General features: G+C 36.8%; 1 protein-coding gene and 1 long non-coding RNA gene across 4 annotated transcripts; one reads left to right on the forward strand and one right to left on the reverse strand.

The window, feature by feature from the left end:
* Positions 1 to 3,459: 3,459 nt before the first annotated feature.
* Positions 3,460 to 7,086, reverse strand: LOC110800403 (mitochondrial fission 1 protein A). Its single transcript, XM_022005705.2, has 5 exons — positions 6,856 to 7,086; positions 5,655 to 5,790; positions 4,698 to 4,822; positions 3,893 to 3,956; positions 3,460 to 3,783 (listed from the first exon to the last, which is right to left on the reverse strand). The coding sequence occupies exons 1-5, from the start codon at positions 6,946 to 6,948 to the stop codon at positions 3,698 to 3,700; spliced, it is 504 nt and encodes a 167-aa protein (XP_021861397.1). The 5' UTR covers positions 6,949 to 7,086; the 3' UTR covers positions 3,460 to 3,697.
* A 1,767-nt stretch (positions 7,087 to 8,853) lies between these two features.
* On the forward strand, positions 8,854 to 25,827 carry LOC110800401 (uncharacterized). 3 transcript variants are annotated; one of them, XR_008926563.1, is made up of 4 exons: positions 8,854 to 9,215; positions 10,626 to 10,718; positions 10,845 to 10,940; positions 25,575 to 25,827. It is a non-coding gene; the product is annotated as an uncharacterized lncRNA (long non-coding RNA). The 3 variants fall into 3 exon arrangements; XR_008926562.1 differs by having other exon boundaries at positions 25,613 to 25,823; XR_002536620.2 differs by lacking the exon at positions 25,575 to 25,827 and having other exon boundaries at positions 8,883 to 9,215; positions 10,845 to 11,117.
* Positions 25,828 to 25,995: the final 168 nt, after the last annotated feature.

The following is a 25,995-nucleotide window of genomic DNA, read 5'->3' on the forward strand; positions in this document are numbered from 1 at the left end:
TAAATACTCTATCTATGGATATTCGGAATCGACGGATCTTGGTTTCAGTGGGAGCTGAGATCGTCACAAGCAAGAAATGAATACTCCGGAAACGATGGTATTGCCGGAAACGGAAATATGGATCGTATCAGAAATATAAATATTATCCAAGTCGTAGATGTTGCCGGAAACGGAAACTTGGTACGTATCGGAAAATATTATCGGAAATGGAAATATTGCCGGAATCGGAAATATTGCCGGAAACGGAAATATTGTCAAAATCGGAAATATTATCGGAATCGGAAAATAATTCCGGAAACGGAAATATTAAAAATTTGTTCGAAACGGAAATTAATTCCGGAATCGGAAATATTAAATGTTGTTCGTATCGGAAATGAATTCCGGAATCGGGAATTTAATCGGAAGCGTATCGTACGAATTAGCATCGGACGAGGCCCGCTAGACGAAGGCCCAGCACGAAGCCAGGCCATCGCCCAGCGAGCCGCACGCAGCAACGCACGCCTCGACCAGGCCCAGCGCAAGGCCAGGCCCAGCCAAGGGCGCGCGCGCGCTCAGCACCGCAAATGGGCTGTGCGCTTGTCGTGGGCCGCAAGGCCTGCGCGGGTGCACGGCTTGTACGATGCGTGTGCGGGAAATCCTAATCCTGTTAGGATTCGTGCAAAGATTAAAATCTAATCCTATTAGATTTGCTTTGTTATTTAGAGTCCTAATAAAGTTCTAATTAACAAATCCACATCCTAGTAGGATTACAATTCCTTTTCCATACCTCTATAAATAAGTGCCTAGGGTCATTATTTTAGACATACGATTCAAGTATTCAAAGTGATTTTAGAGAGCAAAAATTCAGTCATACAATTGCCTACATTAGGCGAAAATTCGAAGTACCTTAAGGGCGATTCTAGTTGGTCAATCTTGAGGCGGATCCTGACCTACTGTGGACTATCTACGGAGGGATGACACTTGGAGTCCTAAAGACTTGTTCTTGTTCGGTTCGGGCGCAGCTAGGGAAGGCACGCAACAAAGTGTATGCATCTAAACTATGCTAAATGATTATGTGTAAATAATATGCTTTCCTGGCTTTATGGTTTTTCCGCATGATTTATGAATTGTCATATGTATCATAACCTAACAACTTGTTCTTCCAATTTTCCCTCTGCAGCTAGCTTTTTCTTGTTTACATGTGGTAGATCGTAGTTGTTTGAACCTTTAGCCTTCAATATCTCATTCATCACATATTGTAGAGTAGTCCACACATGGCTTAGTGTTATAGGCTCAAGTTCATAGAATGCTTCATTCACAGCTTCCATCATCTTGTCAACATCTTTGGGCATTTTTTTGTGCATGAGTGATTGTATGCTTCTGAAAAGTCCGAGGTCTAGTATGTTCAAATCGGGACTGTTTGGTGCTTGGTTGATTAAAATGAAAGTAAAACCTTCTTGTTGATAAACTTGCTGCCATTCTGGATCCTCTTGGCTTATGTGTGCTTTTGCATTATCTTGTTGAATGAAAATCGTTTTGTGCCTTCCATCCTTTGGCAATTTTGCCTTGATTGCTGGTACGATTTCATTGATTAACATGTGCCTTGTGACCTTTTGGTTGACTTATTCAACTATTTTTGTCTCCATTGTCCCCTTTAATCTGTTTTTCGAACTTCTTTTTGCTGCTGCTTGGTAAGTGAACGGAAAGACTCCAATTTTCCCATCAAATGTGCACTCACCTTGTTCATTAAACCTTGGCCTTGCAACAACCCCCGTGACTTTTGGAATAAATTTGCTTGAACTTGCTGATCTATACTTGTCTTTTTCCCCCTTTGCTAGGTAGGATCTTTCTGATTTATTGTATAAGTAAAACCGTTTTTCATCCAAGTGCACAAAGCCGTACATTGTGAAATATTTTTATTTTGTTTCTGGTGTATTTCCCATTAGCAAGCCCAAAACCCATTGCAACCTACCCATCATGTTTTCATCATTCAAACCGGGATGTAATGAATTTGTATGAGCCTTAATGATTCCCCTTTTAACCATTCTATGGAATGTACTCTTTCTTATTCCGAGCATTTTTGCTAAATCTCTTAAACATGTTCTTCCCCCCATGTTAATACTTGTGATGCTTTCAAGAGGAACTTCAATTCTTTTCCTACCGGAATTGTGAAATTTTGTACTTACATTGTATTTCTGGTTGGCTTCTCTCTGCGTCTTTGATGTGTTCCATAAGTTGCTTAAACATCTTCTGGACAGTCCGAATTCTTGTATTGCAGCCTTTATCGAGCCTTTCTTGACTTTCCCCTCTTTTCCCAGTCCTCTGTTAAGTATCCAAACAAGGATATGCAGCCTATCAGCACTGCTGAGCCTGGCGCGCTTATGAGGACGCCTTCCTCCCTGCCTTGGTTCCGGATGAGTGGCTGCCTGAGAATGCTGTAAATGCAGCCCTGTTTCTGCATTACTGCTTGATGCCTGTGTATGTTGTTGCTCTGTTTCTGTCCCATGTTGCTCTGTCCCTTGTTGCTCTGTCCCTTATTTCTCTGTTTCTGGTGGTTCCATATTTAAATCAAACGGGTAAGTTGTATGATGTTCCGTATTCAAGTTCATGTTGGTTCCATTAAAGAGTATGTCAAACTCATCATCATCTACTTCATCACCACTTGAGAAATCGTGGTTTTGATCCTCTTCAAGTTCTTCATCCGGAAACCATGGTTGATTAAGATCCAAGTCTGAAGCCATCAAACCCAGGCGATGACTCCTAAAAAAGCTGGTTGCTTTCCCTCCCCCCTTTGTTTAGTGATTTTTTCTCTCTCTGTTATATTGAAATTTTTCTGAACAATTAACAAATGAAGTCTATATTTATATTGTGGGTGTGAGTCACAAGTTTAGAAATGTGAATTTGAGTAATATGTGTGTTTTTCTAATCTGTAATTCTATTGGAAGTTGCTGAGAAATTAAAAACATTTTATTGGTCAGTTAGTTTTTGTACGGATTAGTGACTTGGCATAATAATTACTCATTTGTTATTGGCTTACAATATCAGCACTATAAGAGCATCTCCAATAGTAAGCTAATTTGACAATTAGCTTGTTATGCCACATAAGATTTCAAGCTATTTCATTGTCTAGCTAATTTATACTCTAATGGATAGCAACTAGCTTTTTAATTAAATTAGTTTCACTTGTCTCACTTGTCAATTAATTATTTGACAACTTTGGGAGCTAGTTGTCAAGCAAATTAGCCTAAACAAGCTAATTTGCTTGGCCAAGCTAATTTAATATTTGCACTCCAATGTTCTAGCTATTAGAAACTTTTATAAATTTCAAGCTAGTCCCCAACTATAACCATTGGAGATGCTGTAATCCAAACTCATTAATTGCTGTTTTGTTTGTTTTTAATTAAAATTTAAATAAAATATGTACTTTATCTTGAAAGTACAAACAATGATTTAGGTTATCCTTTATCTTAATAACCGTGATTTTGGTCAAACACACTATATTATGGGACGGAGGGAGTAATACAACTGTATAATAACATTTGGTTTGCCAAGTAAAATCAAAACTGCCTGATGGCAATACATCCATGTATAAAGGGAAAACTCCTAATTACGTTGAAAGATTATTTATCAAGTCCATCCATGCACAAACTGTATATAGTCGAGATATGATTCCTGCAGTCATCAGTCATCACTTGACTTGAACAAAATTCAGATTATCTCACTTCTTACGAGCCACAGCTGCAGCAATTCCTCCAACAAGAAGTCCCACTGCAGTAGCTGTGATGCCTATCCCAATGACACCATCTGCATTTGGTAGCGCAAGACAGCAATAAGTAAATAGCTTCATCCTTCATGCGAGGAATGCGAAAACAACTCTCATATCAGTTGAACAGTGGAATTTCAAATTTCTTACCTCTAGCAATTCGATCTTCCACATGCTTCTTCAGGGTTAATGCTTGCCTCCAGTCAGGTGCAATCTAAGAAAGCAGAAGGTTTAAATGTCAATTTATGCCATTGGCTACAGTATGCTATAGAACAGAGCAACAAGCAAACAGTAGCATTCACGATAAGGGGGGAAAAGAAAGAAAAAAAAAAGCGATAATTTGCACAAAAAATAAATAATTGATGTGGCTAATAGTGGTTTTATTCTATGCCCTCTTCATTATAAACTGAGTAGCCGACATTTTTAAAACGGTTTTCTAATAATATACCTCATAAATTAAGCATGACTGAAATAGTTTATAAATGGCAACATTACTGGTGAATTGGTCATCATTATGCAAACACAAAAAATGTCAGCCAGTTTAGTGGAAGATGGGATGCGTTTGATACTTAAATCAAATGTGAAATGAGCTTATTTGTTGTTGAATCCTATGCTGTCATCCTAGACAACAATCAAAAGACCTCCACCCTCCCAAAAACAATAAAAAAATCAACTTCTGCAAAAACTATAGATGCTCAACATCCAGTTTGCCACACGGAAGAAGTAATAACAACTCTACTCAGGAGTCTCACAACAATGGATAGACAGCATCAGCATATTCAGCAAAAAACTATAGGTAAGCATACCATTTCTGTTCGCTGAGCAAACGTGAGAAAGATCTTGCAATTTTAATAAGCAAGATAAATCATACAATTACAGAAAAGGTAAAGAAACGGAGAATAACATGACATTTCTATCAAGCATTCAAGCCTACAATAGATAATTACAAATGTACCTCCAAGCATTGTTCCACGAGTTGCCTGCTTCTTGCAAAATCACCACTTCTGTAGTACCCCACAGCAAGCAGATACATTTTCTCTCTCCTTTCAAGTGGACCACTGCCAGTATTGTCAAGTGAAGCTGCCAAAACGCCAGGATAAGGCCTTAATTATTTTACAACCGTTCAATATTGGGTGGGAGAATTTAGGAAAGGTCCTTAACGCAAAGTTAGGCAAACTTCTTTCCAGTTTCCAGCATAACTTTAGAGCCTAATTTGTAACACTAATTACAGAATGTCAAAGAATTACTGATATGTTTTTCACACATATAAACATGAATTAGATAAAAGCTAAGGCAACAGCAACAAATATATACTATATATTAAAAAGCGTTTCTAAGGAAGTTTATGTGACACGTGGTGTTCTGCTTATTAGTCATTCACTCCATGTGATCTTCACATACATTAAAAAAATGTCAAATATGGTTTGTATAAGGTTTGAACCCCCAACCTTGTGTTTAAACAATAAAGTCTTTACCACTAAGACATGACACGTTTCATGAATGACAAAGGATCTTTACCAGGTACCACCATTAGTCCTTTCCTTTTTAGGGTGTTGGGGGCAGCTATACTTCTTCGAAGTTTAAGAATAGATGAAAATAACTTCTATTTTAACATTCAAGAAATGATTTATGGAATAGCCTACAGTTTTGAGTAGTTCCAGATGAAAGAACACATACAAAGTATTTCATAATGGTACAAAGGAATCGCCCCTGGTAATAAAGACAACCAATTATTAAAAAAAGCCTAAAAGGGGCTGCAGAGGTATCAATGAAAACATGCAGAATAACAGATTTTCATTTGGGGGGAGAGGTACTCCACATAGAAAAATTAACTAGGTAAACCTATAACATGACATCAAACATGTATACAGTATGGTGTAAGAAAAACAGTTGTTAAGGGGACTGAGTGTACCTTCAACCATAGCTATCCCTCGCTGCACATCCTCGGGACGCCTTGAATGGACAAGGGCCCATGACAGCCTCATAATACATTCACTTCTCTGTTCTTGACTAGCATTAGCAGCCTCTGATACCTCCTTCTCAAGTCCCTGAAAGTAATTGAAAAATAATTGTAAGCAATCATAACTCCTCTCTGTCTCTCTCTCCCTTTTCCCTTCTCTGGTTTATTGTGGGGAAAGAGGGAGCAATTCTAAAAATAAATGAAAATGCATTACAAACAAGAATAGAAAGCAAGATACGCAAAAAGGAAAAACGAGAGTACATGAAAGTATGAACAGACAAAAGGGACACATAAAAGAGAAGGAATAGACAAATAAGTTTCAATGGAAAAAGCCATCCATTATTTCAGTTAAATGGGTTAACAATCCTATTCAGATCAAAAAAGATTGGAACGCTCCTTCGAGATAGACATTAGCATAACTGATCAAATCAGACATCATAGGTCCTAATTTTATCATTATTTTAAATTATTTTAAACCAAACGGATGCCACTTCCCAAAGAGAAATAATACAACCCAGTTCTCTACATATCAAAGTGGAATTGGAGGAAAATCTAATAATAGCCTCATATAGAATTAAACAGCTTAACAACACTAGAAAATATCCTAAAAACACCGAAAAACAAGGCATCAACGCCCCATTTCAAAATTTTCCTCATCAAATCAAAGAAATATATCCTATTTTCTCTGTCTTCGTCATAAGATTCATAACTAAAACAAACAAACACCACTTTTCCCACTCAGAAATTACACAGCAAGAACTGTCATAGATAATGAGGATATTGAAGCTGAATTAGATAGAAATTTTAACAATAATCCATATATAATCTCTCAGATTAAAAAAAAAATTCATCCACAAATATCCTAAAAACTCCAGAGTAACTTATAGAATTTTACAGAAATACGATGAAACCAATGGCGTTTAAAACATCATTCATGGTACAAATACACTGTACCAGGTTAATTTTCTCAAAAATCAATCATCTCATATAAAAATTACAACAAATGGAGCGGAATTCAAAGATATTAACCAAAAGAGTGCTGAATCATAATTTAATAATACAGAATGGTGAGAAAATTGTAAAAAAAATACGTAAATTAAAAAGGAAAATAGAAACAAAAAATAAGCGAAAACAGAAAGAAAATAAGGCTTACAGAAATAGTTTCAGGATCGCACCAAGGAATTTGATCACCGGCGGCGAAGAAATTTCCGATGGATTCAAAGAATTTACCGATCTTCGCATCCATTATTGGTGCCCTAGAAATTTGAAAACCCTTGCGCTTGGATGAAGAGAGAGAAAGAGGTGAAAGTGAAAATCTAAATGAGTGGATTAATACGTCAAAATAACAAAATGACAATTTCTCGATTTTATGTTATTGGTGTTTATTTCTTGTTCATTTTATACTCCGCTTTGGGGTGTTTCGTGCTTGTGTGTCTTCGTCAAAAAGATAACACGGGAAAATAGAGGCGATTAAGATATTGACTTCTTTTGTTAATTTATTATCAAGCAATTGACTTTTGCTATGGAGTACTCTATTTACATATTGGCCCATTGTTTCACCAAAAAATATAATGGCCAATTGTTTAGAATTTTTAATTTATTTTTGTTGTTTGTTCACACAAAATGGGCTCGTCTCCCATTAAACCGTCTCATATTTTTTTTAAAACTAAAATTAAAAAGTCATACGACATCTACAATAGATATATGAATCTACCAAATACATAACAAATCGAATGAAATAAAACTCGTTTTCTGCAAAACTACGATCATCGCGCATTGAACCTCTTGTATACCCTCTAACACATCGTTGTTTGATACAGCCTTCAACGAGGGGGTCCTGTTGTAATTTTGATATTGAATTAAATCAGATTCAATTGATTGTAGACGTAGAACTAACATATATTGCGACACCGCACAAATCTTCATCGCTGAAACAATTTCTCCTGCGAAATTAAATAATATTTTCCCTCGTACACCAGAGATCTAGGATCCTCTAACCTAAGAAAAATTCTCCCTAAAAGGAGAAGGAAAACCCTTTCTTTCGAAGGAGAACAATTCCTCGCACAAGGAGGAAGTATTATTAAAATCCTAAAAAACAAACAAAATTAAAGAAAGAACAACAAAATAAAACAAAATCGGGGCTTTCCACCGATAAAAATCGATGGAAGCCCCTTCGAAATTCACTAATGGAGGCTAGGGTTTGAGAGAGGGAGAGGAGGGAGAGAGAACGGCCGTAAACCGTCTGATATTTAAGTAAATATCAGACTTGAAGTAACGTATTACCTGATTAAGCGGTGGGTAATATACATAATTAAGATATGTCATGTGATCTGACAGATTATGATCTTGTACAATAATTTGTAATATACGTGATTAAAAAGTATATATATTTTTGTTAATTTATTAGTAAAGGACCAACTCAACCAAAAGCTTAACCTGATTGGTTGAAGCCCCAAGATTATAGTTTTAATCTCTATCACGCCCCCTCACATGAAAGCCCTTTGGGCCTGAAGTGTGGATGCAGCATAGGCCTCCTCATACCCAGCGCGAAATATCACTTTGAAATGAGGGGTGGATGAGATTCGAACCCGTGACCTTTGCGTCATGCTGACTCTGATACCATGTCAAAGGACCAATTCAACCAAAAGCTTAAGCTGATTGGTTGAAGCCCCAAGATTAGTTTTATACTCTATCAATTAGCATATCAAGTAATTGACTTTTGTTAAGGAGTACATTATGAAGGAAATGATGCCCTTGGTCCAAGTGCATTCAATGCTAAGTCTAATAAATGCGGTTCGGTATTAATTAATTATGCAAGTTAATAATTCAGTGAGATCAAGTGAATTGTATGCCTAGCTAGAGGCCGCTTCAGTTCAAGTGGAATTAATAATATTAATCCACATCTTACTCTTTACTGAACCCGTAGGGGCACACAAATAGTACGTGAACGGATCAAGTATTTAAGTGAATTAAATACTCGATTTATGGATATTCGGAATCGACGGATCTCGGTTCCAGTGGGAGCTGAAATCGTCAAAAGGCAAATTATGAATACTCCGGAAACGATGATATTGCCGGAAACGGAAATATGCACTAGAGGAAAAATCCTTATAGGTGGCTCATCAAAGGTTGCCCTTATATTACAAGTGCAACCTGTGATGGTTAAAAAAAAAAAATTAAAACAAAAAAACTCCTCCCTTCATTTTGGAAAAGCGCATCCTAAACAAAATATTTCACCCCTCGTCCCAGCTGCTCCCTCTTGTCTCCCTCACTTCACTCGATCTTCTGCTTCTCACTGCTTCTTCCCCACCACCATCCATCCCAAAGCACCGGCATGTTGTAGATGCCATTCCAAGCACCCCGTCTCTCCTACGCGTTTCTCCCCCTGCTTCTCACTGTCAACTCGCCTACTTCCGGAAGCCACCACCCCACAACCGCCGCCTCTCCTCTCCTGGGCAAAGACTCGCGCGCACCACCACTTTCGCCGGCTCGCCTACCGCTAGACAACGCTAGGTTATTTCTGAATTTTTTTAATTATCACCAATTTTGTTAATTTTGTGATTAATTTTGATAATTTTTCTGTTATCCACGAATTTGTGTGCAAATTATTATTCGAATTGAATTATTGCTCGATTTGTTTCTACAAATTATAGAGGATTTTGCTGCGAATTACTTCCATTTATTATGCAATTTAAGACACGAATTATTGTGCGAATGTGTGCTGAATTATTCCTCGAATTTGTTGTGAATGTAATTTAAAAATTCTGCGAATTTAGTTTGCAATTTTGTTGTGAATATTGTTTTTGAATTGGAATTTCTAGGGTTTAAAGAGGGTTTAATTGGGTTTCTTTGGAATTTTGGTTGTCATGTATCCGTCATAGTTTCTACTTTGCTCTACTTGATCGTGTTGAAAATTTCTTTGGTTGATTGTAGTACTCTATTGAGCCTATGGTTTTCATATTGAAAAACATTACGTATGCACCAATGGTTTTTCCCAGAGGCATATGTGCAACAGTGCTGGAGCATTTTGGCTTGCATTCTTTTGTTGTTATGCTATTGGTTTTCCAGGATTTGTCTTGTTCATCCCCCACCCCCTGTGGTATCATTGAGATTCAAGGTTTTAGAGTGATTTCGAAAGGCTTCAATATTGAGGGAGATGACTTCGATCTGATGGATCTTAAAGAATGAGCAAGTGTTTTCTAATTGTGGGATTTGTGATGTTTATGCTCTTTCTGTCAACTAATGCTTGTAGATGAAGTTCGGGGATATTAATAGAAGTCGTGGCATAGTGTACTTGCACTCTACTTGTGTGGCATAGTGATTGACGGATTGGTAACTGATAAGTTTAAGAAAAAATATAAGTTAAAAGAGCAAGCTATATACCTAGTACAAGTGAAATCTGATTATATGAAGAAGATTATATGTAAAGTGAACGGTTGTTTTTTGCTGTGGATATCGTGATGGATGTACTAACTGCTGTAACTTTTGTAAAGAAACAAGACTTATAATAAGGCTTAGTGGTAGTCTGATAATAACTTCTTGGAAGCTGCAGTAGTGAGTCAATGAGCCAGTTATCTACAGTATATTTGTAAGATCTAACAATATCCAAATGTGATGATGTAGCTGTTTAATCTGCTGCAGGAAAGCTTTACCAGAATAAGGGAGTAACCTAGATTCTAGGATTACTTCCCTGCAATAGGCGCTTCAACATTAATCACTCATTTTTTTCCCTTCCCACGGTTTAGCGAGTTATCATACATGATTTGTAATTACATGACCATAATTGCTGAAAGAATATTACTGGTTCTGAGAATCATCATGCATGAGTACTGGTTGCATGACCATATTTTAATGGGGCATAATAGAAGCTAATAGGTGTCTGCTTGCATCACTAATTAATCTCTATTTTCTTCTTCTATTAAGGTTGTGGCTAGGTTCAACGAATTTGTGACAAGACGGCTAATGGAAGGAGCTCTTGACACTTTCAAGAAATATTCTGTCAATGAAGATATTGATGTATGTGGTAACATTGATCACCAAGGATTCCATTAGGACTGCTTTTGTTGTTGTTGTTGTTGTTGTTGTTGTTGTTGTTGTTGTTGTTGTTGTAGTTATCCATTTATTCTTTTCTTAATCTGTCAGGTTGTTTGGGTTCCTGGTGCGTATGAGCTAGGCGTCACTACATAGGCACTTGGCAAATCAGGAAAATATCATGCTATCATTTGTCTTGGAGCAGTGGTAGGTCCTTACAGTGTACTAGAATTTCAATTCATTATAATTCGTATGTCTTTTGTCAAGACCACTCAAGTCAACAGTATATTTCCTGAACTCTCCTTTTACCACATCTTACACTCTTTTTTGCTGAGATGTACTCTATTAAAATCAATTTTTGAATAATAAATCTCAGTTATTGAATACCTTGGCTGTATGTGAAGGAAATAATGCCCTTGGTCCAAGTATGCATTTAATGTTAAGTCTAATAAATGCGGTTCAGTATTAATTAACAAGTTAATAATTCAGTGAGATCAAGTGAGCTGAATGCCTAGCTAGAGGCCGCTTCAGTTCAAGTGGAATTAATGATATTAATACACAGCTTACTCTTGTCTGAACCCGTAGGGTCACACAAATAGTACGTAAATGGATCAAGCATTTAATGGCATTAAATACTCCATCTATGGATATTCGGAATCGACGGATCTTGGTTTCAGTGGGAGCTGAGATCGTCACAAAGCAAGAAATGAATACTCCAGAAACGATGATATTGCCGGAAACAGAAATATGGATCGTATCGGAAATATAAATATTATCCAAGTCGTAGATGTTGCCGGAAACGGAAACATGGTACGTATCGGAAAATATTATTGGAAATGGAAATATTGCCGGAAACGGAAATATTGTCAGAATCGGAAATATTATCGGAATCGGAAAATTATTCCGGAAACGGAAATATTAAATATTTGTTCGAAACGGAAATTAATTCCGGAATTGGAAATATTAAATATTGTTCGTATCGGAAATGAATTCCGGAACCGGGAATTTAATCGAAAGCGCATCGTACGAATTAGCATCGGAATAGGCTTGCTAGACGAAGGCCCAACACGAAGCCAGGCCCGCGCCCAGCAAGCCAAGCGCCCAACACGAAAGGCCACAGCCTCGCCAGGCCCAGCGCAAGGCCAGGCCCAGCAAGGCTGCAGGCGCGCGCGGGCTGTATTCTCGTGGGCTGCGAGGCAGCGCGGGCTGCATGCTCGTGGGCTGCGAGGCAGCGCTCACGCGTGTGGGCCGCAAGGCCTGCGCGGTGCGTGCTTCCCTCGTGGTCGTGCGACACTCGTGTTCGTAACGAATCCTAATCCTATCGGAATTCGTGCATTGATTAAATCCTAATCCTAAAAGATTAAATTTATTATTTAGAGTTTTAATAGGATTCTAATTAATAAATCCATATCCTAGTAGGATTATAATTCCTTTCCATAAACTCTATAAATATAGGCCTAGGGTCACATATTTAACAGACAATTGAATTATTCTAAAGGTAAGATTTTGAAGCAAAAATCAGCCAAACACTTGCAACCTATTAGCCGAAAATCCTAGTAACCTTAAGGGCGATTCTAGTTGGTCAAGTTTAAGGCGGATACGGACGAGCTGTGGACTATCTACGGAGGGACGACACTTGGAGTCCTAAAGACTTGTTCTTGTTCGGTTCGGGCGCAGCTAGGGAGGGCACGCGACAAAGTGTATGCATCTAAATTATGCTAAATGATTATGTGCAAATAATATGTTTCCTGGCTTTATGGTTTTTCCGCATGATTTATGTTTATTCATATGTATCATAACCTAACAGTGGTATCACGAGCCTCTTATTATTTTCATAATCTAAATTGCATAAACATGGTTAAATATTACAAATTTGCAAGGAATTAAAAGGGGTGATTAATTTTCGTAATTGTTAATTAATTGCAAATTGCGTTTATTTAATTATATGTACGCAGTTTTTCGGAAGAATGTTCGTTACTCAACCAAATCGAGTGATTTTTGTGTCAATTCCGCATGTAAAAGGCATTCTAAAATTTTGACAAATTTTTTTTTTTCGCTGAAACCCAGAATTTCCAAATTCGAAGCCTAACTATGACTTTTCGGAGGTTTTAGTTTTTCGAACGCAAAAGTTTGTAAATTTAAGATGTTAAATTGAATATTTGCGATTCTTGTTGATAAATCTTGAATCTTTGATTGACCTACTGTATATGTTTAACAAGTTTGAATGCCTAGCCTTATTAATTATACAACCTAATTTGTAATTATGATTAATTTGTTGAAATTCGAATAATTTAGAATTGATTTGATTTTCATAATTAATTAATAATTTATTTAGGTACCAATGATTAAAAACCACCATAAAAATTGTTAATTTGTGTTAAATTTTAAATTTTTATGACATAGATTTGAATCCATGTTAATCGGAAATTAATTAATTAATAAATTTTCGATTTTTCGCCCTAGAATTATGAAATTAATATGATTTATTAATTTGTCATTAATTTTGGAAATAAAAGTTTTAATTTTTATGCAATTCGCTCATAAAACTTGCACGCACAAAGCAATGGACGCTACGTGTTACCTTTAAGGGGTGTTGTATAGTGCGGTCATGCGACGACGAGCAAGGGAGCTCGTCGCCCATGCGGTACGATGCAACGAGCAAGGGCCATGGCACACGAACACAAGGCAGCACGCTGCCCTGTGTCGAGTGCTGTGCGCATGTGGGCGAGTGGGCAAGGGAGAAGGGTAAGGCGCAAGCCAGTGGCAGACGCGTGTGGGCAGCAAGCGTGCTGCGCCACAGCGCGCGCTGCCACGCCCAGCAAGCAAGCAGATGCAAGGCGACGAGCAAGCAGGCGCGTGGAGCGTGGCCTGCAGTGCTGCGTTGCGTGTGGCCTGCAGGCGCGACGAGCGAGCAAGCGCGCGCAGTGTGGCCTGCAGTGCTGCGTTGCGTGTGGTTGCTTGCGTGTTGCTGTACGAACAATCAAGGGGCGCTAAGCCTCGTGCACTCGATGGGGCTTGGGGCACAAGCCCAAGTGCCTCGTCGTGTCTCGATTGAGTCGTTTCAAATTTAATTTTGAATTTTCAGTTCGGAAATAATTTTAATTAATTTTAAAATTAATAATTTAAATTGTTTTCTCAGATTTTAATTTTGAATATTATAATTATTATAAATTTTATTTATACTAATTATTTTACTAAAATTAAACCTTGAATTAATTTAAATTCGTTTAATTCAACTGAAATAAATTAAATTAATGGATTCGATTATAAATTTTATATGAGCTTTAAATTTTAATTAAATTTGTATGTTTCCGGTTAGACTAGAAATACATTTTTATGTTTAAAAATTAGTAAAGCATATGAATTTATTGGTTTAAGTGGGAGCAATTTTAGTCATAAACTCTTGATTAGGGTCTACAAATCCTTTAAGGTTAAACAACTTGATTAGAATTAATAAGGACTGAATAATTGGTAGATTATTGGTGCCCTTGATTAATTGCTGCAAATATTTATGTGAAGCACTAACCAGCTATGTGGGCCATTCATGATAATGAATGGATGAATGGTATATATTGTATATGTACTGTTTTGCAGGTTATGGAGTGACTAGTATGGCCCAAATAGGATAGAAAATATGGTTTGCGTACCATTAATTTGAATGTAATTGGTCTAATGCACCAAATTTGTTTTTCAATTCAAATATGGTCTGCGTACCATCAAATAGTTGTAATTAGTTTAATTATAGCTTATCCTATTTGAAGAAAATGGCGCCTCCCACGGTGAAATTCAAGACGGAGTTTTCAATCCATTTTCATGACGGACTTTGAAGTTGAAGCTTCAAGATGAAGTCGGGCCATACTAGAAGTTGAACGGGAAAAACTTCCTTGACTGGCAAAGGAACTTGCAAATAGTTCTTATGCAGGAAGAAAAGGAGTATGTCCTGGAAGAGGCGATGCCCGAAGCCGCAGGCGACAGGGTCACTCAGGCAGCCCTCAATCGTTGGATTGATGCCAACAAGGATGTGAAATGTCTAATGCTTGCAACCATGAGTGCAGATCTACAGAAAACGTTCATCAACTCAGATGCTTTCACGATCATCAGTGAGTTAAAGAACATGTTCCAAGATCTGGCTCGGGTCAAAAGATTCGAGACTCATAGGCAAATTCTTGAGACCAAGCTTAAGAAAGGCGAGCCCGTAAGTCCACTTGTTCTCAAAATGATTGGACTCATTGAGAATATGAGTTGGCTAGATCAGCAATTCTCTCAGGAAATGGCTGTAGACACCATCCTCCATTCTCTTCATAGCGGGTATGATCAGTTCAAACTGAACTACAGTATGAATAGTCTGGACAAAACGCTCACTGAGCTTCACGGTATGCTGAAGACCGCTGAAAAGACGCTCAAAAGTGATAAGCAAGATGTTCTTATGGTGCGTGGGGGCAAGTTCAAGAAATCTAAAAAGAAGAGGAATGCTAAGAAAGGTGGCAACAAGGCCAACCAGACTAAGCAACCAGCTGGCGCCAAATCTGAAAAGAGGAAGGTCAGTCAACCCACTTCTGAATCCGAATGCTTCTACTGCAAGAAGAAGGGGCATTGGAAGAGAGATTGCTTGAAGCTAAAGGAAGATCAGAAGAACAGAACAGTCGTTCCTGTTAGGTTATGATTCATATGACAAAACATAAATCATGCGGAAAAACCATAAAGCCAGGAAAGCATATTATTTACACATAATCATTTAGCATAATTCAGATGCATATACTTTGTTGCGTGCCCTCCCTAGCTGCGCCCGAACCGAACAAGAACAAGTCTTTAGGACTCCAAGTGTCGTCCCTCCGTAGATAGTCCACAGCACGTCCAGATCCGCCTTAAGCTTGACCAACTAGAATCGCCCTTAAGGTTGCTTAGGAATTTCGGCTATTTAGGTGCAAGTGTATGGCTGATTTTTCTTCAAAATCTTACCTTTAGAATACTTCAATTGTCTCTATAAATTATGACCCTAGGCTCCTATTTATAGAGGTATGGAAAAGGAATTATAATCCTACTAGGATTTGGATTTATTAATTAGAATCCAACTTGAACTCTAAATAATAAATATAATCTTATTAGGATTAGGATTTAATCAATACACGAATTCCGATAGGATTAGGATTCGTTACGAACATGAGCATCGTAAGGCCACGAGCATCGCACCACCCGCGCAGGCCTTGCGGCCCACACGAGCAGCCGTTGCTCGCAGCCCAACAGCACGCCTAGCGTGCGCGCGCCAAGGCCTTGCTGGGCTTAGCCTTGCGCTGGGCCTGGCGAGGCATGGAAGCTCCATGTTGGGCGCTCGGCTTGCTGGGCGCGGGCCTGGCTTCGTGCTGGGCCTTCGTCTAGCAAGCCTCGTCCGATGCTAATTCGTACGATGCGCTTCCGATTAAATTCCCGGTTTCGGAATTCATATCCGATACGAACAATATTTAATATTTCCGATTCCGGAATTAATTTCCGTTTCGAACAAATATTTAATATTTTCGTTTCCGAAATTATTTTCCGATTCCGATAATATTTCCGATTCTGACAATATTTCCGTTTCCAGCAATATTTCCGATTCCGGCAATATTTCCATTTCCGATAATATTTTCCGATACGTACCATGTTTTTGTTTCCGGCAACATCTACGACTTGGATAATATTTATATTTCCGATACGATCCATATTTCCGTTTCCGGCAATATCATCGTTTCCGGAGTATTCATTTCTTGCTTGTGACGATCTCAGCTCCCATTGAAACCAAGATCCGTCGATTCCGAATATCCATAGATGGAGTATTTAATGCCATTAAATACTTGATCCGTTTACGTACTATTTGTGTGACCCTATGGGTTCAGTCAAGAGCAAGCTGTGGATTAATATCATTAATTCCACTTGAACTGAGGCGGCCTTTAGCTAGGCATTCAGCTCACTTGATCTCACTGAATTATTAACTTGTTAATTAATACTGAACCGCATTTATTAGACTTAATATTATATGCATACTTGGACCAAGGGCATTATTTCCTTCAGTCTCCCACTTGTCCTTAGGGATAAGTGTGCATTACCTAATTCCTTTGTCGCTCGATGCTTGCTCTTGAACATAAGGCAAGAGTTGTCATCCTTATTATGTCCAGAGGTGTTTCTCGGTTTCAGACTTCAACTGATCAAATAAACAGATAATCATAGCCTATGATTCATCCGAGCACGGCCATGCATTTTACAGTTTCTAGCTCTCCGAGTGGCCTTGTACAACTTTTAAGAATCTCATCCCGATTTATGGGAGGACAATCCCAATCTTGCGATCTTGAGATTAGACTTCGTTTGATAGGTGATTACCTGAGCGTTGCCTTTATAGCCTCCTTTTATGGTGCGACGCTTGATCAACGTCAAAGCAAGCAGTTCTAAAAAAAGTAATCTCAAATCACTCAGGTACTGAGGATTTAGTGTCTAATAATTTTAATGAAATTTACGTATGACAGATTTTCATCTCTTACAGTAAATTTTCATAGGTCTGTCCGATACTAGTCTTCCCAAAGTAAGTATCAATGCAAATGATTACGACATTGCCATGTCCACATAGTTCAAGAAACAGAACTACTAGTTATCTTGCATTCTAGTCGTCTAACGTTTTCTATGCGTCCATCTTTATAGAAAACTCCAACCAGGGACCATTTTCAACTTTTGACATTCAAGTTCACTTGATAGACATTTCTTAGTCACAGGACTGGTCCTGACAGTCTATCTTGAATATATCGTCAAATTGAAGGGACTCATCATTTAATACTAAACCAAGATTAAATGGAATATGAAAATACATTTCATATATGATAAATGTTCAACCCCGATGTTTTACAACCATGGGCCTCAAACCCATCTTTAAAACATTTCATGGAATTCAAAGCTATGCTTGATTTCCAATGCTACAACGTGAGTGTTTCTTCTCACTTGTTGCATAGGTTTAGTTATCATACTTTGCCAGTCTTAATATCCTTTTCATCGAATGTTCTTCGAGATATGATGATAATACTTTTGAGTTTGTTTATTATGTGATCTAGTCTTTCTTACTTCGATAGTGGTTCTACGCATTTTGCAATGAAGAACCATCAAGTCAGCAGACATGTGATCCACCCAAGTTCAGTGAAGAACTCTTTAACATAAACAACCCTGTTTTATTACTTCTTAGGCAATAAGTACTTTTACTTCAACTGTATAGGTTGCTAGTGATGCTTTGGTTGGATTTACTTATCCAGGCAGTTCACAGATATGTGGAAGACTTTCCAGCTGTATCTTAGAACATAGAAATTAATATTTAATTTCCCACGCAACAACTCATGGTCTCCAATCCATGTTGCCATTTCAAAACACGATGCTCTTTAGCTCGTCCTTGTCAATGGATAACTCCAAAGGAAGCTTTCTTGATCCTTTGCCAGTGTTTATGCGTGTAGCATCAATATTTAGCATATCTTTATTTCCTTGAATCAAGAACTATTCCTATGTACCTTTTCAAGTACCATAAGTATTCTTGATCTCAATCTAGTTGATCTTCACTTAGATCAATAGAGATTGGTATATGTTCGTCATGCCTAAAGTCATACGATACGTTTTTGGCGATCCTCATATTATATCATACATGATAAATTCTTTTGCAGAATAATTCCCAATTGAATTCTATTCATTTAACTTTAGCTCATTCAATTTCAGTAGATACTGAATCCAGCTAAATTCTTTGATATATAATATAGGTTTAAGAATCTTACTTAGATTCTTTGATGTTTAACTTAGTAAATGCTTATACATAGTTCAAACATTCATTACTTAGATTTATTCATATGGATCGAATATCTCCAATGGAGTCTTTCGTGTTTGATTTAGTAAATGCCATTACTTAATCCAAAACAATATCATAAGATCTTTGTAAATAGATCTTAATACCCAGTATGTACTAAGTTTCGCCATGGTCCATCATTGATGAATAATCTCAAATCTAAGTCATTAGCATTTGAATGTTATTTCACAATAGAGAGATATGTGTGTGATACACATAGGACCAATTAATTTTTACGTACTCCCACTAAACTTCTTATATGTCTATAAGAATCATGTTCATTTTATGAAACTAAAATACTTATTAGCTTCACTAAAATACAATTCCAATTCCCAATTGCTTGCTTAAATCTGTACTTAGATTTTATAATCTAGCTTTCATTTTCAAGCATTTATTTGGATCCACAAATCCTATGACATACCATGTACATAGTTTCTTCCAACATTTGATTGAGGAATACGTTTTGTCATCCAATTGCCATATGCAATCATTGCTTGCTTTATAGACTTGAGCATTACGATTATGCATGAGGTTTCAACACAATCCATGCCATGAATTTGCTTGTAACCTTTAGCAACTAATATAGCTTTGTGTGTGAACACAATTCCATGTTTGATGGTTTTTATCCTTAAAACAAACTTGCAACCAATAGGTGTGAAACTATTCTTGCAAATCAACAAAATTTCAATTTTGTCATCAAAACATTGAGTATGTTTTTATGGCCTTTAACCAATTAAACATTAAGTCTATATATGGCCTCTAACCATTTTAGGGAATCTATGTTTCGTCATATCTTTCTTACGAGTCATAAACTCATTAATCTACATGATAAAAAGTTTGACTGCAAGTTGTAGGTTTCTTCACTATCTAATAGAAGAATCGCATAACTTCAGTGGCCTGAACTCTATGTCTACTTGGGTATAGAACATCAAACAATAGAATATCAATAGCCACTTGAAAGTCTTTTGAATATTCTGTTCTCCTTGAAGCACTTGTAAAGTCTTCTTAGAGATGTCTATTCTTTAAAGCCACTTCTAAAGTCCTTAAAGAATACATGTTCGGATTTCCTAAAGAACTTCGAAAAGCCTTCTGAATGTCCGTTTATGTTTGTTGTTCGCCTCGAAGACTTTCGAGGTCTATTTTCTCCCACTTGTCATTTTGGAAACGAATCTCCAAAAGGACATTATTTCGAGCAAACAAACATTATGTTCTCAAAAATTTGTGGTAGAAACAATACCCTTGTGTCTCATTTGAATAAATCACAATGAAACATATATCTATACTTGGGCCTTAGTTTGTTGAACAACAAACACTAAGCTCCCACTGAGTTTAACAACTCTCTAGATATATATTATGAAAAGATATTCTGAAATTACTTTTCAATAGCTTTGACGAATTTGGTTTAGTTTGGTGGTAGTTGAGCATTTTGTTTTAGAAATTATAGGAAAAGTCTTTATGATTCATCATTGATCGAATCAAGTACTAATTGACTTCAATAATTCCCCTTAGATATGCCATATCTCATGGAGTTAGATCATGAAATTACAACACACAATTATTGATGATCATTCTTGGTATAAGTAATCAACAACATGATCTAACTTAGATCTTTATGATTTCTTGCCAAGTGGATTTTATACTTCTGAATCTTTGAACTAGCCAAACAGTTTCAAATTTATATCACTTTAAGCAAATAAACCTATATTCACTCAAATCCATGTGAAATAATAAAGTCATAAAATCTTTAATTAGCTTTGAACTCTATTGTCTAGGCGTTCTAACAATAGTTTATATCTTTTGTTACTTTCAACAAGTAAGACTAGCTTGTCTTGAATTGATCTAGAAATCAATCAACTTTCAAAATTCCATCGAAATAGAGCTTATGAATGTTAACTTGTTGATATGGTCTAAGCAACAATGCCAAAGATTAGTGGAACTCAAATCAAGGGGTTGATTTGAACCTAGTAAAGTTTTTATTTAAAGAGTTGTTTGTTTTAATCAAGCATATTGACTCAACCCGTAAATGACCATTTCATTCAAATAAACAAACAAACAAGCATTGTTTTCGTTCTTCTGAATGTGAGTCTTTCTGTGTTTGAAGCAGAAATTTAGGTATGCTGATTATGGAACAAAATAGCCATTAAGTTCCAGCCTTTGAAAGGACTTAAAACAAACTTAGATGACCCTACAACTAATGTAGCATTGCCATGCTTCATTTCCCACTTGTAGGTCATTAGTGTATCCTAGCTTCCATTGTTTGAGTTATTACCGAAGTAAGAACCTCAAGCGGTACATGATACCAAGGAAGTTTGATTGCTAGGTTACTTCTCTTTAAACATAAACTTAAAGGTAGAAACAGAATTGTAAATTCCTTTCATTTGTTCCTATGTTTTCCTATTTCTTGTACTCTTTCTTATAGTCTCAAGAATTGAATTCTCTAGTGTTGACTTTTATACTTTGTTAGACATGTCCAATGTCACTCCAACAAGGTTCTTACCATTTTATGTTGAATATTAAGTTTCAACTAGATGATCTTACCAGAAGCTTCTAAAGTTCTCTAAGCATCGATCTATTCGAATGTCTAGGGACTAGACTCATTCGAGAATTAAATGGAAAAAGATTTTAGGTTGTTAACCATTGGTAAAGCTGAGCGTTTAAACTCAATGCTTTATGATCTCAAAACTATATTGTATTTTGAATTCACAAGCACCAATTGGTTTGTCATTCGATTTTGATATTCGAAAACAACCATAAAAGTCGCTAAAAGAAACGTACATTTTAAATTGCTCATTTTCTCTCATTTCTGTGAATCGTTCTTGGATTCACTACCAATCGAGGAAATTTACAGTTACCTTTCTAAAAGGATTTACTGCAGTGCAAGATATTTAATTATAAACAATAATTAAAACATACATTGAAGCATGCAAAGTCTAAACATTTATCATGAATAATAACTTGAAAATTAAAGCAATCATGCAATTCAAACAAGTTATTGGCATTTTATTCGAATTTATTGTTCCGACAGGTGTGAATAAAATGATTCCAAGACCCTAAAATCATTGAAGAATTAAGCACATTATGTATTTTGACTCAATTCTAAAACATTTTAGGTAAGCAAAAGCCTTTTGCTAATAGTCTATAAACTACTCTTGGTTGATAGGTACGTCTAAGAACTTATTAGGTAAACCTATCGATTTTGCCACGACATAAAAGGACTCCTTACTTATATCGTTGAGTTTCACCAAAACTAACATGTACTCACAATTATTTGTGTACCTTACCCCTTTAGGACCAATAAGTAACACCTCGCTGAGCGAAAACTATTACTAGATTGATGTAAAGGATATCCAAGTAAGTGTTTATTTTGGCATGGCACCTTTTAACTCAATTTTTAAGTTTGGAACTTAAGGCTCTTACTATGTTGGTTAGATTTTAAGTGAAATAAAATCCTTAATCATGCAACATAATCAAGCCACAATCTCATGCATAATTAAGACATATTTAAAGCAATAAATAACTTAAAGTATGCATAAGATAAATGTGATCTAGTATGACCCGACTTCATCTTGAAGCTTCAACTTCAAAGTCCGTCATGAAAATGGATTGAAAACTCCGTCTTGAATTTCACCGTGGGCGGCGCCATTTTCTTCAAATAGGATAAGCTATAATTAAACTAATTACAACTATTTGATGGTACACAGACCATATTTAAATTGAAAAACAAATTTGGTGCATTAGACCAATTACATTCAAATTAATGGTACGCAGACCATATTTTCTATCCTATTTGGGCCATACTAGTCACTCCATAACCTGCAAAACAGTACATATACAATATATACCATTCACCCATTCATTATCATAAATGGCCCACATAGCTGGTTAGTAAAACACGTTATGCATCACATAAATATTTGCAGCAATTAATTAAGGGCACCAATAATCTACCAATTATTCAGTCCTTATTAATTCTAATCAAGTTGTTTAACCTTAAAGGATTTATAGACCTAATCAAGAGTTTATGACTAAAAATCCTCCCACTTAAACCAATAAATTCATATGCTTTACTAATTTTAAACATAAAAATGTATTTCTAGTCTAACCGGAAAAATACAAATTTAATTAAAATTTAAAGCTCATACAAATTTATAATCGAATCCATTAATTTAATTTATTTCAGTTGAATAAAACGAATTTAAATTAATTCAAGATTTAATTTTTGTAAAATAATTAGTATAAATAAATTTTATAATAATTATAATATTCAAAATTAAAATCCAAGAAAACAATTTAAATTACGAATTTTAAAATTAATTAAAATTGTTTCCGAACTGAAAATTAAAAAATTAAATTCAAAACGCATCAATCGGGTCAAGATGAGGCACTTGGGCTTGCGCCCAAGCCCCATCGAGCTACGAGGCCCATGCCCCGTGAGAATTGATCGTCGCACATCCCTAGCACATCCACACACTCCCACGCACAAAGCCACGCACACACGCACCCCTTGCGGGCTACGTTGCGCGCATCATTGCTGCGTCGTGGCTGCTGCTTGTCTTGGCGCGCATGGTGCGTTGTGGCGCAGCGTGCTGCTGCCCACACGCATCGTGCAGTGCCTTGTGTGCCTCGCCCTCGCCCACTGTGCTACGTGCATGCCTAGGCATTGAGCCTAGCGTGCCGCACACATCGTTGCTTGTTGCATTCGAACCGCACGGGGGACGAGCTCCCTTGCTCGTCGTCACGTGCCCGCACTATACAACACCCCTTAAGGGTAACACGTAGCTTCCATTGCTTTGTGCGTGCAACATTAATGAGCGTTTTCAAAAAAAAATTAAAATTTTTGATTCAAAATTAATGACAAATTAATAAAACATATTAATTTCATAATTTTAGGGCGAAAAATCGAAAATTTATTAATTAATTAATTTCCGATTAACATGGATTCAAATCTAGGTCATAAAAATTAAAAAATTAACATAAATTAACAATTTTTATGGTGGATTTTAATCATGGATACCTAATCAAATTATTAATTAATTATGAAAATCAAATTAATTCTAAATTGTTCGAATTTCAACAAATTAATCATAATTACAAATTAGGTTGTATAATTAACAAGGCTAGGCATTCAAACTTGTTAAACATATACTATAGGTCAATCAAAAATTCAAGATTTATCAACAAGAATCGCAAATATTTAATTTAACATCTTAAATTTACAAACTTTTGCGTTCGAAAAACTAAAACCTCCGAAAAGTCATAGTTAGGCTTCAAATTTGGGAATTCTGGGTTTCGGCGAAACATACTACTTTTGTCAAAATTTTAGAATGCCTTTTACATGCGAAATTGACACAAAAATCACTCGATTTGGATGAGTAACGAAAAAACTGCCGAAAAACTGCGTACATATAATTAAATAAACGCAATTTGCAATTAATTAAAAATTACGAAAATTAATCACCCCTTTTAATTCTTTGCAAATTTGTAAAATTTAACCATGTTCATGCAATTTAGATTATGAAAATAATAAGAGGCTCTGATACCACTGTTAGGTTATGATTCATATGACAAAACATAAATCATGCGGAAAAACCATAAAGCCAGGAAAGCATATTATTTACACATAATCATTTAGCATAATTCAGATGCATACACTTTGTTGCGTGCCCTCCCTAGCTGCGCCCGAACCGAACAAGAACAAGTCTTTAGGACTCTAAGTGTCGTCCCTCCGTAGATAGTCCACAACACGTCCGGATCCGCCTTAAGCTTGACCAACTAGAATCGCCCTTAAGGTTGCTTAGGAATTTCGGCTATTTAGGTGCAAGTGTATGGCTGATTTTTCTTCAAAATCTTACCTTTAGAATACTTCAATTGTCTCTATAAATTATGACCCTAGGCTCCTATTTATAGAGGTATGGAAAAGGAATTATAATCCTACTAGGATTTGGATTTATTAATTAGAATCCAACTTGAACTCAAAATAATAAATATAATCCTATTAGGATTAGGATTTAATCAATACACGAATTCCGATAGGATTAGGATTCGTTACGAACATGAGCATCGTAAGGCCACGAGCATCGCACCACCTGCGCAGGCCTTGCGGCCCACACGAGCAGCCGTTGCTCGCAGCCCAACAGCACGCCTAGCGTGTGCGCGCCAAGGCCTTGCTGGGCCTGGCCTTGCGCTGGGCCTGGCGAGGCATGGCAACTCCATGTTGGGCGCTCGGCTTGCTGGGCGCGGGCCTGGCTTCGTGCTAGGCCTTCGTCTAGCAAGCCTCGTCCGATGCTAATTCGTACGATGCGCTTCCGATTAAATTCCCGGTTCCGGAATTCATTTCCGAAACGAACAATATTTAATATTTCCGATTCCGGAATTAATTTCCGTTTCGAACAAATATTTAATATTTCCTTTTCCGGAATTATTTTTCGATTCCGATAATATTTCCGATTCTGACAATATTTCCGTTTCCGGCAATATATCCGATTCCGGCAATATTTCCATTTCCGATAATATTTTCCGATACGTACCATGTTTCCGTTTCCGGCAACATCTACGACTTGGATAATATTTATATTTTCGATACGATCCATATTTCCGTTTCCGGCAATATCATCGTTTCCGCAGTATTCATTTCTTGCCTGTGACGATCTCAGCTCCCACTGAAACCAAGATCCGTCGATTCCGAATATCCATAGATGGAGTATTTAATGCCATTAAATACTTGATCCCTTTACATACTATTTGTGTGACCCTACGGGTTCAGTCAAGAGCAAGCTGTGGATTAATATCATTAATTCCACTTGAACTGAAGCGGCCTCTAGCTAGGCATTCAACTCACTTGATCTCACTGAATTATTAACTTGTTAATTAATACTGAACCGCATTTATTAGACTTAATATTATATGCATACTTGGACCAAGGGCATTATTTCCTTCAGTTCCATCTTCAGGTATTTTCGTTATAGACTGTATACTTGCTAATTCAACTTCTTGGGTATTAGATACAGGTTGTGGCTCACACTTATGTTCCAATCCACAGGGACTAAGAAGAAGTAGAAAGTTAAGCAAGGGTGAAGTCGACCTACGAGTGGGAAATGGAGCACAGATTGCTGCATTAGCTGTAGGAACTTATTATTTGTTGTTGCCCTCTGGGCTAGTTTTGGAACTGGAAGAGTGTTTCCATGTTCCAAGTCTTACTAAAAACATCATTTCTGTTTCTTGCTTAGATGCTAAGGGATTTTCCTTTTTAATAAAAGACAATAGTTGCTCATTTTATTTTAAAGAGATGTTTTATGGATGTGCTAGATTAGTCAATGGACTTTATTTATTAGATCACGACAAACAAGTTTATAACACAAATACCAAAAAGGATAAAAAGGATGATTCAGATCTCACCTATCTGTGGCATTGTCGATTAGGCCA

This window comes from Spinacia oleracea, chromosome 1, assembly GCF_020520425.1.
Source record: "Spinacia oleracea cultivar Varoflay chromosome 1, BTI_SOV_V1, whole genome shotgun sequence".
NCBI lineage: Eukaryota > Viridiplantae > Streptophyta > Magnoliopsida > Caryophyllales > Amaranthaceae > Spinacia > Spinacia oleracea.

Excerpts from the sequence above, each read along its gene's own strand:
- LOC110800403 (XM_022005705.2), bottom strand. The coding sequence starts at position 6,948 with ATGGATGCGAAGATCGGTAAATTCTTTGAATCCATCGGAAATTTCTTC. Across the intron at positions 4,823-5,654 it reads AGGGATAGCTATGGTTGAAG|CTTCACTTGACAATACTGGC; the intron begins GTACACTCAGTC and ends GCGTTTTGGCAG. Across the intron at positions 3,957-4,697 it reads TCGTGGAACAATGCTTGGAG|ATTGCACCTGACTGGAGGCA; the intron begins GTACATTTGTAA and ends CTGCTTTCTTAG.